At 42.8% G+C, this 13,960-nt stretch overlaps 1 protein-coding gene across 2 annotated transcripts in view; it reads right to left on the bottom strand.

The window, feature by feature from the left end:
- C4H4orf51 (chromosome 4 C4orf51 homolog) overlaps positions 1-13,960 on the bottom strand; it is a 95,810-nt gene that overhangs the window by 37,931 nt on the left and 43,919 nt on the right. For both annotated transcript variants that reach the window (XM_054683419.2, XM_054683420.2), the window contains exons 3-6: positions 12,460-12,518; positions 10,172-10,232; positions 9,437-9,510; positions 6,800-6,966 (exon numbers count right to left, since the gene is read on the bottom strand). In XM_054683419.2, the coding sequence (XP_054539394.1) occupies positions 6,859-6,966; positions 9,437-9,510; positions 10,172-10,232; positions 12,460-12,518 (302 nt within the window). In that variant the 3' untranslated portion in view covers positions 6,800-6,858. The remainder of the gene's footprint in view (positions 1-6,799; positions 6,967-9,436; positions 9,511-10,171; positions 10,233-12,459; positions 12,519-13,960) is intronic.

The raw sequence follows: 13,960 nt of genomic DNA, 5'->3' as shown, positions 1-13,960 counted from the left end.
GAATTCCTCAGTCTGGAGTAGTAAACTTCTGGGGAGGTAAGCAGAGCTTCGCATTCTGGATCTTAAGCTAAGAGTCCTAAATTGCTATAACTTTGGTCACTGCGCAGTCTTTTCTGACCAAATCTATAATCTATACATGACAACTCATCTGGTGAGAAATTAGATTACTAAATGAGTAGACAAAGTATTTGTGTATGCTTCTTATAAGCTATTAGCCATAAAAGAAAGTGTTTAGGTAGGTCGATGACAAATGACTAAGAGAAAGAGAGTTATAGAGAAACAGCAAGACTTTAGAGCATCTAACTCCATCTCATTCTGTAAAAGAATCTTTCATTATGTAAAAAGAAACTGTAGCCTGGACAGTGTGAGGGAAGGGAAGGGACAAGGACAGAATGAAAGAAGGCTATTTGCCTAATCATTAAAAAAATAATAATTGCTGGCCAGGTGCAGTGGCTCATGCCAGTAATCCCAGGACTTTGGGAGGCCAAGGTGGACAGATTGCTTGAGCCCAGAAGTTTGAGACCAGCCTGGGCAACATGGTGAAACCCCATCTCTACCAAAAATACAAAAAATTAGTCGGGCGTTGTGGTGCCCACCTGTGGTTCCAGCTACTCGGGAGGCTGAGGTGTAAGGATCACTTAAGCCCAGGAGACAAAGGTTGCAGTGAGCTGAGATCATACCACTGCACTCCAGCCTGAGTGACAGAGCAAGACCCTATCTCAAAATAATAATAATAATTGATTATATAATTCATATTAATTTAAAGTAGTCTTATGGTTCAGTCTTGTGGTTTAGTATCAAATCACAGATACAACAGTCCCACAGAAAAAAAATATAATTAACACCAATTTAGGTCTTAGTTTCTTCATAAAACACCAAAGAAGGGAGTGTGTGTGTGTCCATATATATATATATATATATATATATATATATATATATATATATATATTTTTTTTTTTTTTTTTTCGAGATAGAGTCTCGCTCTATCGCCCAGGCTGGAGTGCAGTGGTGCGATCTCAGCTCACTGCAACCTCCACCTCCCAGGTTCAAGCAATCCTCCTGCCTCAGCCTCCCGAATAGCTGGGATTCCAGGTGCCTGCCACCACTCCTGGGTAATTTTTGTGTTTTTAGTAGAGACGGGGTTTCGCCATATTGGTCAGGCTGGTCTTGAACTCCTGACCTCAGGCAATCCACCTGCCTAGGCCTCCCAAAGTGCTGGGATTACAGGCGTGAGCCACTGAGCCCTGCTGGGAGTATATTTTTAATATGCATCCAAAGAGCTTAAAAAGTCTTCTTTACACATTTTTCTCTATCAAGGATGTGCTCCAGCAGGAACCAACTAACAATGAATCTCTCCAAGCCTTACTCTCTTGCTCTCTCTATAACCCCTTAAAATTCCTCCCAACACTCAAGCCACACAGTTTCTTTCCTTTCTTCCTCAGCATTTTACTATACAGATGTATTTAACCTGTCTGGTTTCCGCCCCATATTTTAGAACCTGAACACTCAGATTGAAAGAGCCTATCATTACCAAGCAGGATAAACTTTAAAAATAAATTCATACATAGTGATATCAAAACAAAACTCCAGAGCATTGAGGTGAAAAAGGCAATCCTAAAAGGTACAACAGGATACAGAGGATTACCTACGAAGGAGTGAGAGTCAGATCAAAAGGATACTGCTCATCAACCAAAGCAGTCTCAAGAAAATGATGGAATAGCTTAGAAATGCTCAGGAAAAATCAATTTGAACTTAGAGTTCTATAACAAGCCAAGCTAACATGCAGAGAGAGAGAGCAAAATACCTTCTCAGACATACAAGCCCTTAGAAAAATGTATTACCCACTCTGATGGAGAAGGAAGGAAAAGCAAAAGAAAATCTACCAAAGATGTGCTCCAGCAGGAAGAAAAATAAATCCAAAAGGTAATGATGGGCTATAAGCAGTAAAGAAGAACGTATTCATGTTTTATTTTTGTAATTAGAAAGTAATCGTTTTTCAAAGGTTGGGGAGAAAAGATAACAATAATTCTTTATTTATATTCCATTTTACCTTTGCATAATACGTCACTATAGTTTGCAAAATGCTTTCCTATAAATTGTCAGTAGCTAGAATCACAGGACCTACAAAAATATGTTTTAAGAGGGCTATGTTAGGACAAATATTAATTCCAATAAAACTTGGAAATGTGATCCCTGAATCTAGTAAGATATTTCTTGCCATGTACACTGGCTGGCTTCTACAATCATTATGATGACGTCATTGGGTCTAAGAAGGGTTGAGGAACATGAAATTTAGCGGACTTTTTTTTTTTTTTTTAACTCTGCCTACCAAGTTGAACCAGATTATGGACTGGTAGATAAGGAGATGAATGGAGGTAAGAACTATAATAGTTCAGATCGGCTGATGCATTCAAAAGGGACTCACGAGATGTTCAGGCTCTGAGGTTTATGAACTAGAGAGGACTCTCGCCGCCAGGGTGTGGCAGGGAGGCCACTATTCTGCCCAGAAGGCCTTCTACTGACAGATCCTGGGTTCCCCAAAGGCGCCTATTGAGAGGCTCATGGTGCTATTGCCTGTGTCATAGGCCATGAATTTAGGGCTTGGAATCTCTCACTTGAACTTTTTTACACCATCCCTGATGTGTGCCAGAAAAAGAGCAGCTGCCAAAAAGCAGACATTTTCCTGTCTCTAAAAATAAAACACTGGCAACGCTTCAGGCTCCTGTTCCAAGACCTGGCCCTTCCCAGGATAAACAATAGATGGCCAAGCCGATTGGAGAGCAAATATTGAGTCCTGAAGTATGTCTAAGTCCAGCCTGAAATGCCTAGGTCAGGGCATGTACACTCGAAAGCCAGGAAGCCAGAGAAGGCCCTCCCTGCTCCACAGCTGATGGAGGGCAGCTGTTGCGCCCAGCCATGGACCAGGTGTGGCTGAGAGGAGGCCTCAGGTTACACCCAGACCTTGACCCAGCTGAGGTCACAGAGTCCCTATCAGGTCCTGCCCCTAAAGCCCCAGGGTGCATGGTGACAGATCTGAGGGCCTGTGAAATCCTGTCCAGAGAAAGCTCCCTGGGAAGGAAAGAGTTTCAAAAGCATCCTTCTGCATTCGTCACTCAGGGCTGTGCTCGTCACCTGTCAAAACTCCTCATGCCTAGCTGAGAGCGCTCACCTGCTAGACACAGGACCAGCAAAACCTCCTGAATATAGGAATGCTATAATAACAGTGTTCCCACTCTAATTGCCTCCCAGTTCGTCAAATCCTTCTACAGCACGTGTTCAAGCCCCTGTGCCTTGTCATTAGGGTTCAAACCTTCCAGACCATAGCTTGGCTTTTTGCTGGTTTGGGGACTTAAGAAGTCTAAGAGGGGGTTAGGGGAGGAGAGGGCCTAAATATAGCAAATATTTGCAGGCATAATCACTCCATAAACATGCTTCACTGGAACAGAGTGTAGGGCTGACCCAGATGACGGATGTCACTCACCCAAGTGTCACATCATAAATAAAATTGAATGAGCCCATTCTCTCGCAGAACCAGAGTGATGCCTGTTCCCACTATAAATATTTATGAAGTCATCGTCCTTAAAAGACTTTATTTTTCCAGGTAAGTAGACTTTAAGGAACAAGTTAAGCAGAGCTTTGCCTGCAATTATGGAATAGTCACCACAGCTTTTCAATGGGTATTCCATGGAAAGGAAAAGAAAAAGAGAAAGAAGATAAGGAAAAACAAGTCCCCGTTCCATAGGGCTGCTGCACGAAGACCTCATTTATGCCAGTCAAAGTTCATTCTCATTCAAAAAGTGACAGCCTTCTCTGGGAAGAAGAAACCAGAAGCAGAAACCAGAAGAAGCCCTATCAGTCCCATTCCACTCAGGCCTGTGTAATGAAGGCGGCACAAACAGATCCTTGTCACCCAAATTCCAACCCCTCCCACCACCTCTGCTAGGAGAGACATTCTCCTTTGCATTCTCACTCTCCCAGTCTGTCTCTTAGTAACAGAAAAAATGTACACCTCATCCCATTACTATGCTCATTTGAAAAGAATTCTCACAATGTGAGGATGTGTGCCTGGGTGGCTCTCTGGGTGTTTATGCAAAGTCTACTACTTTTGCCCATAGTTACTCTTCCTGATTGCGTGAGGAATGGCACCTCGGAAACCCTACTGGCATCTGACAATCTTTTCCTGTGCTCCATGCACTCAGGAGGAGCAAACACCTCCTCCAGGCTTAGGAGCACTCCAACAGTCCCCTTCTCCAAGGCACTGTGGCAATCCCCGACCTGGAACTCTCAAGCCATTGTCTCCACTACAATACATGCTAATTTTCATGTCACGTTGCAACTTCCATGTTATTCATCTCCTCACTGCACCAAAGCCCTCGCCCAAGTGCATCAAGCCTGTTTCTTTCCCAGGGATGGCCTTGTGCCTGGGCTCTCTTCCCCTCCAAGCTCCGGGGTGGCCCCTGCTTTATCAGACTGAACCGGCTCTAAGGAGAAAAGTTGACGATCATCCTGCTCTAGCGTCCGGGAAGTCTTGCTCCACAAAGAACAAGAGTCTCTGGTTTTGTGAAATGAGTCACAGGCTGCCTTGACCATGCCTATCTGGGGAGGCCAGGGCTGCCATGTATGGTCTGTGCTCCGTGCCACCCACCTCTCGCTGTCAGTCCAAGCTCTTTGCTAGGACAGCCTGAGTCATAAAACTCAGCACATTCCTCAGGCATTGGCTAGTCTTTCCTTGTTATTACTTTGCTTTTGTTTTATGCAGCACCTGGTTTCATTTTTAAAACCCAAATAAAAATCACACGGTCAGGGCGGGAGTGGGGAAACAGGAAGAATAGCAAAGGGCTCTAACTCCGCAAACAGGGAGGCACAGAGCAGGACAGAGATGGGACTGCGGCTGAGGGACTGGGGAGATTCAGGATGTGCCACTAATGAATTGGTTTGACCACAATCTTCCTTGCTGTATATGATAAAGCTCTTGATGCCCAGGTCTCTTCCCCACCCTCCCGTCCCCAAATTAGGCTGCAGTACTGTACTCATCAGCCATGTGACCTTCCCGAAGCCCCTCCACTTTCTGAGTGTCCTCAATCAATGGATATACATCTCGGATGAATCCTAAGGAACACTCTAGTTACAACACTCTGAGTCTATGAACCTGCCGGTTCCCTTTTTCTTGGACACAAGCCCTAACCCACGTGTGAGGGAATATGTTTCCACAAGCAAACATTTGTTCTTTGCCTTTTGGGGGTTAAGGAATGGTGGACAGACAGGCGAGAAGGTGTAGACCCCACCATACCAATGTTGCTGGTCAAATTGAACTTGTGTGGCCAGGTTACTGTTGAAACCTATCTGTAAAGCTGTTAGCCTTCATTTTTAGAATTAAAACAGAATTCTAATCAGCTATCCTCTGCGTATAGTAAAAAACAAATGATGAATTAATGATAGCCATTACCTTGGAGAACTGTATTTTCTTGGACTAGGAAAAGCCAAGAAATTCGAGATTAAAACCAGGATCATGAGGTACTAGACTCGGAACCTAAACAGAGGCCTTTCTCTCCTTCTGCCTGGGATGTCTACCAGGGCTGGCCAGGGCAAAACTCTGGAGGTTCCTAAGTGGCTACAGGGCTGCCTTTTCAATGCATGCTTTTGGAGAGCTTAATGGAAACCATACGAAGGTTGCCGGGAATCAGACCAGATGGCTCCCGGGGAATGTATTTAACCCAACCTAGGGCTAAGAGACAAAAATAATCACTAGGAGTTTGTGGGGCGGGAGGCAGGGGTGGTGCTGCGACTTTTAATTGTATTTTCTATTCAACAGAAATCCTAAGAGAAGGACGGTCTTGGTAACTAGGAGTAAACGGAAGGGGGTGTGGGGAGCAGAGAGCGGGGCTGGGGAGGAAGAGTGGTAGGAGGCAGCTACGTTAGTAAACCAAACACCGTTCTGCTTTTCCGCAGAAGTCGGCGGCTGCCGAGGCCCTTCGCGGGCCTAGACGGCAGCGGGCTCCTTCCCGCGCCCCAGGTCATGTGCAGCCCCTGCCGCTCCCGGTCCCTCCCTCCTGCGCGCTCCGCGGGGGCGACTAGGCGGGCGGTGGTGGGGGGGAATCAGCAGGAGGAGGGTCGTAGGCGGCGGAGGCGGCCTGTGGACGCTAGAGGAGGAGGATCGTGGGGGAGAAGAGGTGGGCCGTGGAGGAAGAAAGAGACGGCCGCTCGGGCGGGCCGGGAGGAGCGGGAAGGGGCGGACCGGGGAGGGGAGGGGCAGGCGGCGGGTGGGCGGGCCGTGGGCGCGGCTTTGGGGGCGCAGGCAGCTACCGAGGGAGCCGGGACGGGAGGGCCACGACTCCGCCCCTGAGCTCGCGCGCCCGCCGCGTCTGAGGCCGCCCCCGCCCCCGCGACTGTCGCAGCCAATTCGCTTCCCGGCGGCGCCTTGCGCGGAGGAAAACCTGGCGGTGGAAGGCTCCGGCTCTGCTGGGTGACCGCTCTGAATACAAAGAGCCTTTCTCACGCCCCTGCGCCTTCCCCGGGGCTCCCAGATACAAGGGACAGGCTCTGTGACGCCGGAGCCCCCGACGGTCGGGGCCGCAGCACCATTTCTGTGGTTCTAGCAGAGAAATGTGGTCCCAGGTATTTATTTAAAAAGGAAAATTTAATAAAGATTATAAAAACTTTTGTCTCTCTCCACCAATTAAAAAGGGAAAAAACTGATAAATGAAGCCCATGGAATTGTCCCAGAAAGCCAACCTGCCAGGGTCCAGACGTTCCTGGGCGGGGCGGGGTGGGGGGGGGGGGTGTTGGGAGGGCCCCATACCTCAAAGTTGTTTATTAAGCAAACTCCACGCCTCCAGCATTGTGGCTTCATTTTCCAACTCAGTTAAATGGCGATGAGGGTCCTCCCCAGCCATAATCGGAGTATCGATCAGCTTCTGAATCCTCAGATGAGCAAACGTTGCTTTCAGAATCGCACCGTCCATGAAGCTGGAGAAAAATGGCCTGGTTGTCAACACTCGCTCATCCGCAAAGGTCACTTTTCCACAGAATTGGGAATTAAATTGTCTCTTCCAAACCAAACATCATTCATGAGCAGGAGATGGGATTGATCCTGCATTTTCTTCCATCTCTCTTAACCTTCCTGTTTAATATATTGTGTCTCTGTTAGGAGGGCCAGATTAATAAAGTGGGAGAGAAAAAGGGCAGGAACACTTGCAATCCCTAACCGGCCCCCACTGCTTCTCTGGTAAGATTCTTTCCAGGTTTCCCTAATGCCTTTAGTTCCCACATTCCTGGATGTGAATGCTCTGCTTTCCAGTTTCCATCAGGAACTTCTTCAAGATAGGACACAGGAATATAAATATTTAGAGAATGATTACCAAAAGCACTACCCAGCAAGCAAATACTTTCGGAACTAAGAATAGTGTTAATGATCGTTGAAAATTTCATTCAATCTCTACTTATTGCTTTGATGCAGGAAATTGGGCATTTATATATCTCAGTGCTTGTTCTCTTCCAAACTATATATATTTAAAAATATTAAGATTTGCCTTGTCTCGGCCGGGCATGGTGGCTCACGCCTGTAATCCCAGCAGTTTGGGAGGCCAAGGTGGGCAGATCACCTGAGGTCAGGAGCTCGAGACCAGCCTGGCCAACACAGTGAAACCCTGTCTCTACTAAAAATACAAAAATTAGTTGGGTGTGGTGGCACACACGTTAATCCCAGTTACTCGGGAGGCTGAGGCAGGAGAATTGCTTGAACCCAGGAGGTGGAGGTTGCAGTGAGCCAAGATCACGCCATTGCACTCCAGCCTGGGCAACAAGAGTGAAACTCTGTCTCAAAAAAAAAAAAAAAAAAGATTTGCCTTGTCTCATAAATAAAAAGTCATGATTTATTTTTTTGGTCAGGACTCTAGGTCCAAGGTTTTCCAAATATGTGCCCCATATTAATTGTGTGGTGTGTGTGTGTGCACGTGCATGTACTTTTAGTCTGTTATTGCACCACAAAAACAAGAGCAGGATTAATGTCGTTTATTTGTTGGGAATGGTTGACTTAAAAGCGGCTACTTTGAGTACAGAGAATTCCCTTTCTGGGAGGGGTTGGGGAAGCACCTTACAGAGAGAAGCAGCTGTTCCCCAGAACAGCTGCAGACACTGATTGGCAATGGAATTGCTTGGCACCAGTACAACTCCATGTAGGCAAGAGGGATTTATTTATTTAACAATAGTTAATGATTCTCCCAAGCAACTCCCAAGAGGCCAGCTTTCAGTAAATGTACTTTCAGGAAATCATCTACCCTTCCTAGAAGCAGGCATCAACCCTACAGTGAAGGGATGTCCCTGGTTGACCACACAATATAACTTTCAGGGGACCACGCAGCTACAAATGCCCCCAAACAACTCCCTCCACAGTCTGCCACCGCACTGGCTTTCCATGTTTGAAATGCTCCCTGGGAACATTATCAGGTCCTAAGCAGAAAAGTTGAGAAAAACTGCACCATTTTTGGAAGAGCATCATTAAAATAGACTGGTTGCCTGGGAACCAGCGTGGGTCATCCAACCCTCTCCCATTAGCGAAATGTATCATATCTGCTAGTTAATGTCCAAAGACCAGCATTTCCAAGTGAAAGTGAAATGTATGTATAACTGGTGGTTCTCGTGATACTGTTAGGTAGTACTTGTATAACATTTTTTATTTTAATGGTCAGAGTTTTTTTTTTTAACACACATAACGAGCATATCAAGCCCATGGTATAATAAACATAATTACTTAGGATGAGTCTGAGTTTTTTTTTAAGTTAAAGAGAAATCTTAATAAAGTAATAGAATAGCAAAAATAGTTGTAACTTCTATGCAAAAACCAGTTTTTATTCTTTCTTTCAACTTACTCTCTAAGGATGTCTGCCAGAACTTTAAGACATAAAAAGAACCCCATTTTAACAATCTGTTTAAAAGCCCTGGGGTTTGAGAAAGTCTAATCAGGAAGGAGAGAATCCCTGGTCTGGAGGGTCATATCGGGGAAGCAGGGACCATAGATGCTGGGTGGCAGGACGGGCACATGAGGAGGGAAACTCCAGCCACTGGGCAACCAGGGTGGATATGCGGCAGGGCAGGACTATCTGAGAACTCTCTTTTTCACAACAGGCAGAACCCAGCAACTCACCGATGAAAATTTGGACAGTACAATAAATTCCAACTGCTGTAAACCTCTTAGGGGCTTGTTTCCAAAACAGCTGTGGAGAGATCCACCCAAGAAACTATTCATGATTCTTTAAGAAAGACTTTATCTTATCAGAACAGCTCCACTTTTTGCCTGATTGTAACTTAGGGAATACTTTTATACCAACTCTAAACATACACAGGCCACCACCCCTGCTGCCATGTAGAGACACTCAGAACCCCGCTTCCTGACTACCCCACAGATCCACTGTTGCATGGCAAGTAAAAAGATTCTTACATGCTTTAGGACACCTTTCCCTCGTCGACTGTAGTTTATCAGGGCCTCCTGTGCTGGCTTTTTAGGTCTCACACCTAGGGTGAAGAGATAGCCAATGTGTGAGTGTTTGCGATAAACAGAGTCTACCATAAGTGAAATTTCCTGACATTCCCAAACCTTGTTTTAAATCAATAGATCCAAACCTTCACATACACAGCCCCCTCCTCTGCCACCAGCATGAGTGACAAATGCCTCTTGCATTTCTCCCTCCTGTTATTTCTGCATCCTACCTTTTGTATTGTTAGGAGAGATAAAATGATGTAACAATGTGGGTGCCAGGAGGAAGGAAGCAGAAATGCAAAAGGTATGAAAATATCACATGAAAGGGCCGGGCATGGTGGCTCACGCCTGTAATCCCAGCACTTTGGGAGGCCGAGGAGGGAGGATCACAAGGTCAGAAGATCGAGACCATCCTGGCTAACATGGTGAAACCCCCGTCTCTACTAAAAATACAAAAAATTAGCCGGGTGTGGTGGCGGGCGCCGGTAGTCCCAGCTACTCAGGAGGCTGAGGCAGGAGAATGGCGTGAACGTGGGAGGCGGAGTTTGCAGTGAGCCGAGATCGCGCCACTGCACTTCAGCTTGGGAGAGTGCGAGACTCCATCTCAAAAAAAAAAAAAAAAAAAAAATCACATGACCACGATTAAAATAAAGGCCAGAAAATGGATATAAAGTAGTAGTTTAGGATGGGACTTACAGTATTTTCCATAATTTGGAGGTGTCGGAAAACAATCACCAAAATCCCAAATTTGATGTGCCTATAAAAAGGAGAGATAGAAATAAATACCAACCACTTTCATAATAATAGAAATCTAATAAAATTCATTTTCCCAACATTGTTCCTCCCCACCCCTGCATTCAGAAAGCACTGATACTGCTGTCAAAAGCCACCACTGTGAGTGCAGTGTAGTCTCAGCCACTTGGGAGGCTGAGGCAGGAGATTGTTTAAGCCCAGGAGTTCAAAGCCAGCCAGGGCAACATAGCAAGACCCTGTCTCAAAAAAAAAGAAAAAGAAAAAGCCACCACTGTAATAACAAACAATAACAGTAAAATATAGACAAAAGAGTACAATCCTAATATGAAAATACCATATACAAATCAATAAGAAAAAGCTAGACACCCTAGTAGGAAAATGGATAAAGGAAATATACTATCATTATCATTCAAATATAATTATTCATGAATCTGTGTTTGCAAATTCACCTACTTGCTAAAATTTATTTGTAAATTAATTAAGCTCCATTCTAGCATTAGTTATAGTGCTGTTAGCCATGAGTTCATATATTAAATTAAGTGTCTTTAAACAGAAATATACATAAAAACAAAATTATATATTGATCAGTCGACAAAGATGTTGTGACTGGAGGCTCCCAGGAATCTAACCTTATATTTCCTTTAGGAACAATGGTTCAGTATTCCTTAATTCAGTATTCATGGTGATTTTACAAAATATAACCACAAATAGTGAGAATCAATTAAAGTTCGTGAAAGAACTATGAATGATGAATAAACATAGGAGAAGATGCTTGACTTCACTAATAATCAAAGAAATGAAATTAAAAGAAAATTGAACTATCTTCATCTGTCAAGTTGGAAAACATCAAGATTATATTTTAAAGCTAATGTTAGAGAGGATATAGGAAAACAGGCACTCTCACGCACTACTGGGGCACGAGGCCAGTTTTTGGGAAGGCAGTTTGGCCATTTGTAAAATAAGTGTACTTTCGACCCAAGAATTCGTCTTATGGGAACGTACCCTGAAGAGATGATTTTACAGCTACAAAAACATATATTCAAATTGATCACAGCATTGGTTACAGTAGTTATAAATTAGAAAACCTTAAATGCCTCCTTATATGGCATATGTGTGTGTGTGTATATATATATTATATATTATATATAATTATATATTATATATTATATATAATTATATATTATATATTATATAATTATATATAATATATATAATTATATATTATTATATATCATATATAATATATAATATGTATTATATATCATATATTATATATAATATATATTTTATATATATATATACTTTTTTTTTTTTTAATAGGTGGAGTTTCACTCTTGTTGCCCAGGCTGCAGTGCAGTGGCACGATCTCAGCTCACTGCAACATCCACCTCCCAGGTTCAAGCAACTCTCCTGCCTCAGCGTCCCAAGCCTCTGGGATTACAGGCACACACCATCATGCCCGGCTAATTTTGTATTTTTTTTTTTTTAGTAGAGATGGGGTTTCACTATGTTGGTCAGGCTGGTCTCAAACTCCTGACCTCAGGTGATCCACCTGTCTTGGCCTCCCAAAGTGCTGGGATTACAGGCATGAGCCACCGTGCCCGGCCTATGGCATATTTTAAAATTGTAATGGAGTCAGTTAATAAAATATTATGTATCCATTAAAAATCGTAACAAATAATTATGTTGATTAACACTGAAAGATGTCCATGAAAATATTGAGGGATAAAAGCAGGTTACAGAGGACAGTGTCCAGTGTGATCTCATCAATATACTGTGTGTATGCATGTATCCTTTTGTATACATAAGTATAGAGAGACATTTATAAGGATGTTCACTGAAATGAAAATGGTGATTGTCCCTGGGGGAAGATTTCAGATAATCTTTACTTTGTTACTCTGTATTATTTGAATGTTTACAGCCAGAGAAAAGTTATTTTTAACTGCCAGTATATTATATATAATTTTTCCTCTGCAAGGAAAAGAGGAAAATTTGGTGATGATAATAAAAATACAGTATCATCAGTTGTTCACAATTCGTAACCTTGGTTATTGTTGCGTTCCTATCACCTAATAGAAAGCCACACACAAAATAAGCACTCAGGAATAAATGTTTGGTGAATATTGTTTTTTAAAAATTTAACCCCATTTGTTTTTTTAATGAATAATATGCAGTGTACAATAATTTAAGCTCTCTACAGGTAAGAGATTGCTGAGAAATGTTGGGCTTACCACTCCATGCTTGACATCAAATGACTTTTTAAAGGGCCTGGTTATATCAGGGAATAGTCCTGCATGCACATGAAGAGGGAAAATCAGGATTAAACGCAGTGTTAGAATAAAATTCCTTACACTTCCAATTAGGCTATTACCACAAACTGTACACACTTCAATTGTTTCCCTTTAGCATCTGACCAAAAATTATAGTTACATAAGAGGAATAAGTTTTGTTGTTCTATAACACTGTAGAGGCAATACGGTTAACAGTAATTTATGGCCAGACACCGTGGCTCATGGCTGTAATCCCAGCACTTTGGCAGGTCAAGGCAGGAGAATCACTTGAGGCCAGGAGTTCGAGACCAGCGTTGGCAACATAGGGAGACCCCCGTCTCTACAAATAATAATTTTTAAAAATTAGCTGGGTGTGATGGTGGCTCCTGGGGTTCCAGCTACCAGGGAGGCTAAGGCAGGAGGATTGCCTGAGCCTGGGAAGTGGAGGATGCAGTGAGCCATGATTGCACACTGCACTCTAGCCTGGGCAACAGAGCAAGACCCTGTCTCAAAAAAAAGCCCGATAGTTTATTGTGTATTTTCTTTTTTTATTTGAAATATCTCTGGAAAATTGAATATTTTCGAATAGCTACAAGAAAGGATTTTGAATGTTCCCAACACAAATAAATCATAAATGTTTGAGGTGATGGATATGCCAGTTACCCTGACTCACTCATTACACATTGTATACATGTGTTAAAATACCACACTGTTCTCCAGAAATATATGCAATTATTATGTGTCAATTAAGAATAATATCTTTTTAAAAATAAGCATCAAACAGGTAAGACAAAACTGTAGAAGTTAAATTCATAGTAATTCTTCTGGAGCTTTTGGGAGAGGTAAACATTTTTGTGTCTGAAATGTTCTCCTATGATACACAACTTACACTCTTAGAATTAGAGAGAGGCTAAGACTGCTGAAATTCCAAGGCTGTAAATTTTTATTAAGGTCTTGAGAAGCTCAGATGCATTTTTAAAACAATTTTATTGATATATAACTTATAAACCTTGAAACTGACAAAATTTAAGTACACAGTTCAGTGAATTAAGTAAACTTATCAGGTTATGCAATCATCACCATAATCTAGCTTTAGAGTATTTTCATCATCCCAATAAGATTCCTTTTGCTCATTTATAGTTAATCCCCTTTCTTACCACCAGCACTAGAAAACCACTCATCTACTTTCTCTATAGATTTGCCTTTACTGGACATTTCATATAAATGGAATCATACACTATGTGATCTTGTATGTCTGACTTCTTTAACTTAACACAATGTTTTGAGGTTCATCCATGTTGTAGCTGTTTTAGTATTTTGTTCTTTTTTTTAATTGCTGAATAGTGTTCCATTGTACGAATATACTAGATTTTGTTACTCATTCACCAGGTAACAGACATTAGGGTTTCCAATTTTGGCTGCTATGGATAATGCTGCAATGAGCATTCACATGCAAGTCTGT

Source organism: Pan troglodytes, chromosome 3 (assembly GCF_028858775.2).
Source record: "Pan troglodytes isolate AG18354 chromosome 3, NHGRI_mPanTro3-v2.0_pri, whole genome shotgun sequence".
NCBI classification, from domain to species: domain Eukaryota; kingdom Metazoa; phylum Chordata; class Mammalia; order Primates; family Hominidae; genus Pan; species Pan troglodytes.
The sequence above is the reverse complement of the archived record's forward strand: the minus strand, read 5'-3'. Positions and strand labels throughout refer to the sequence as shown.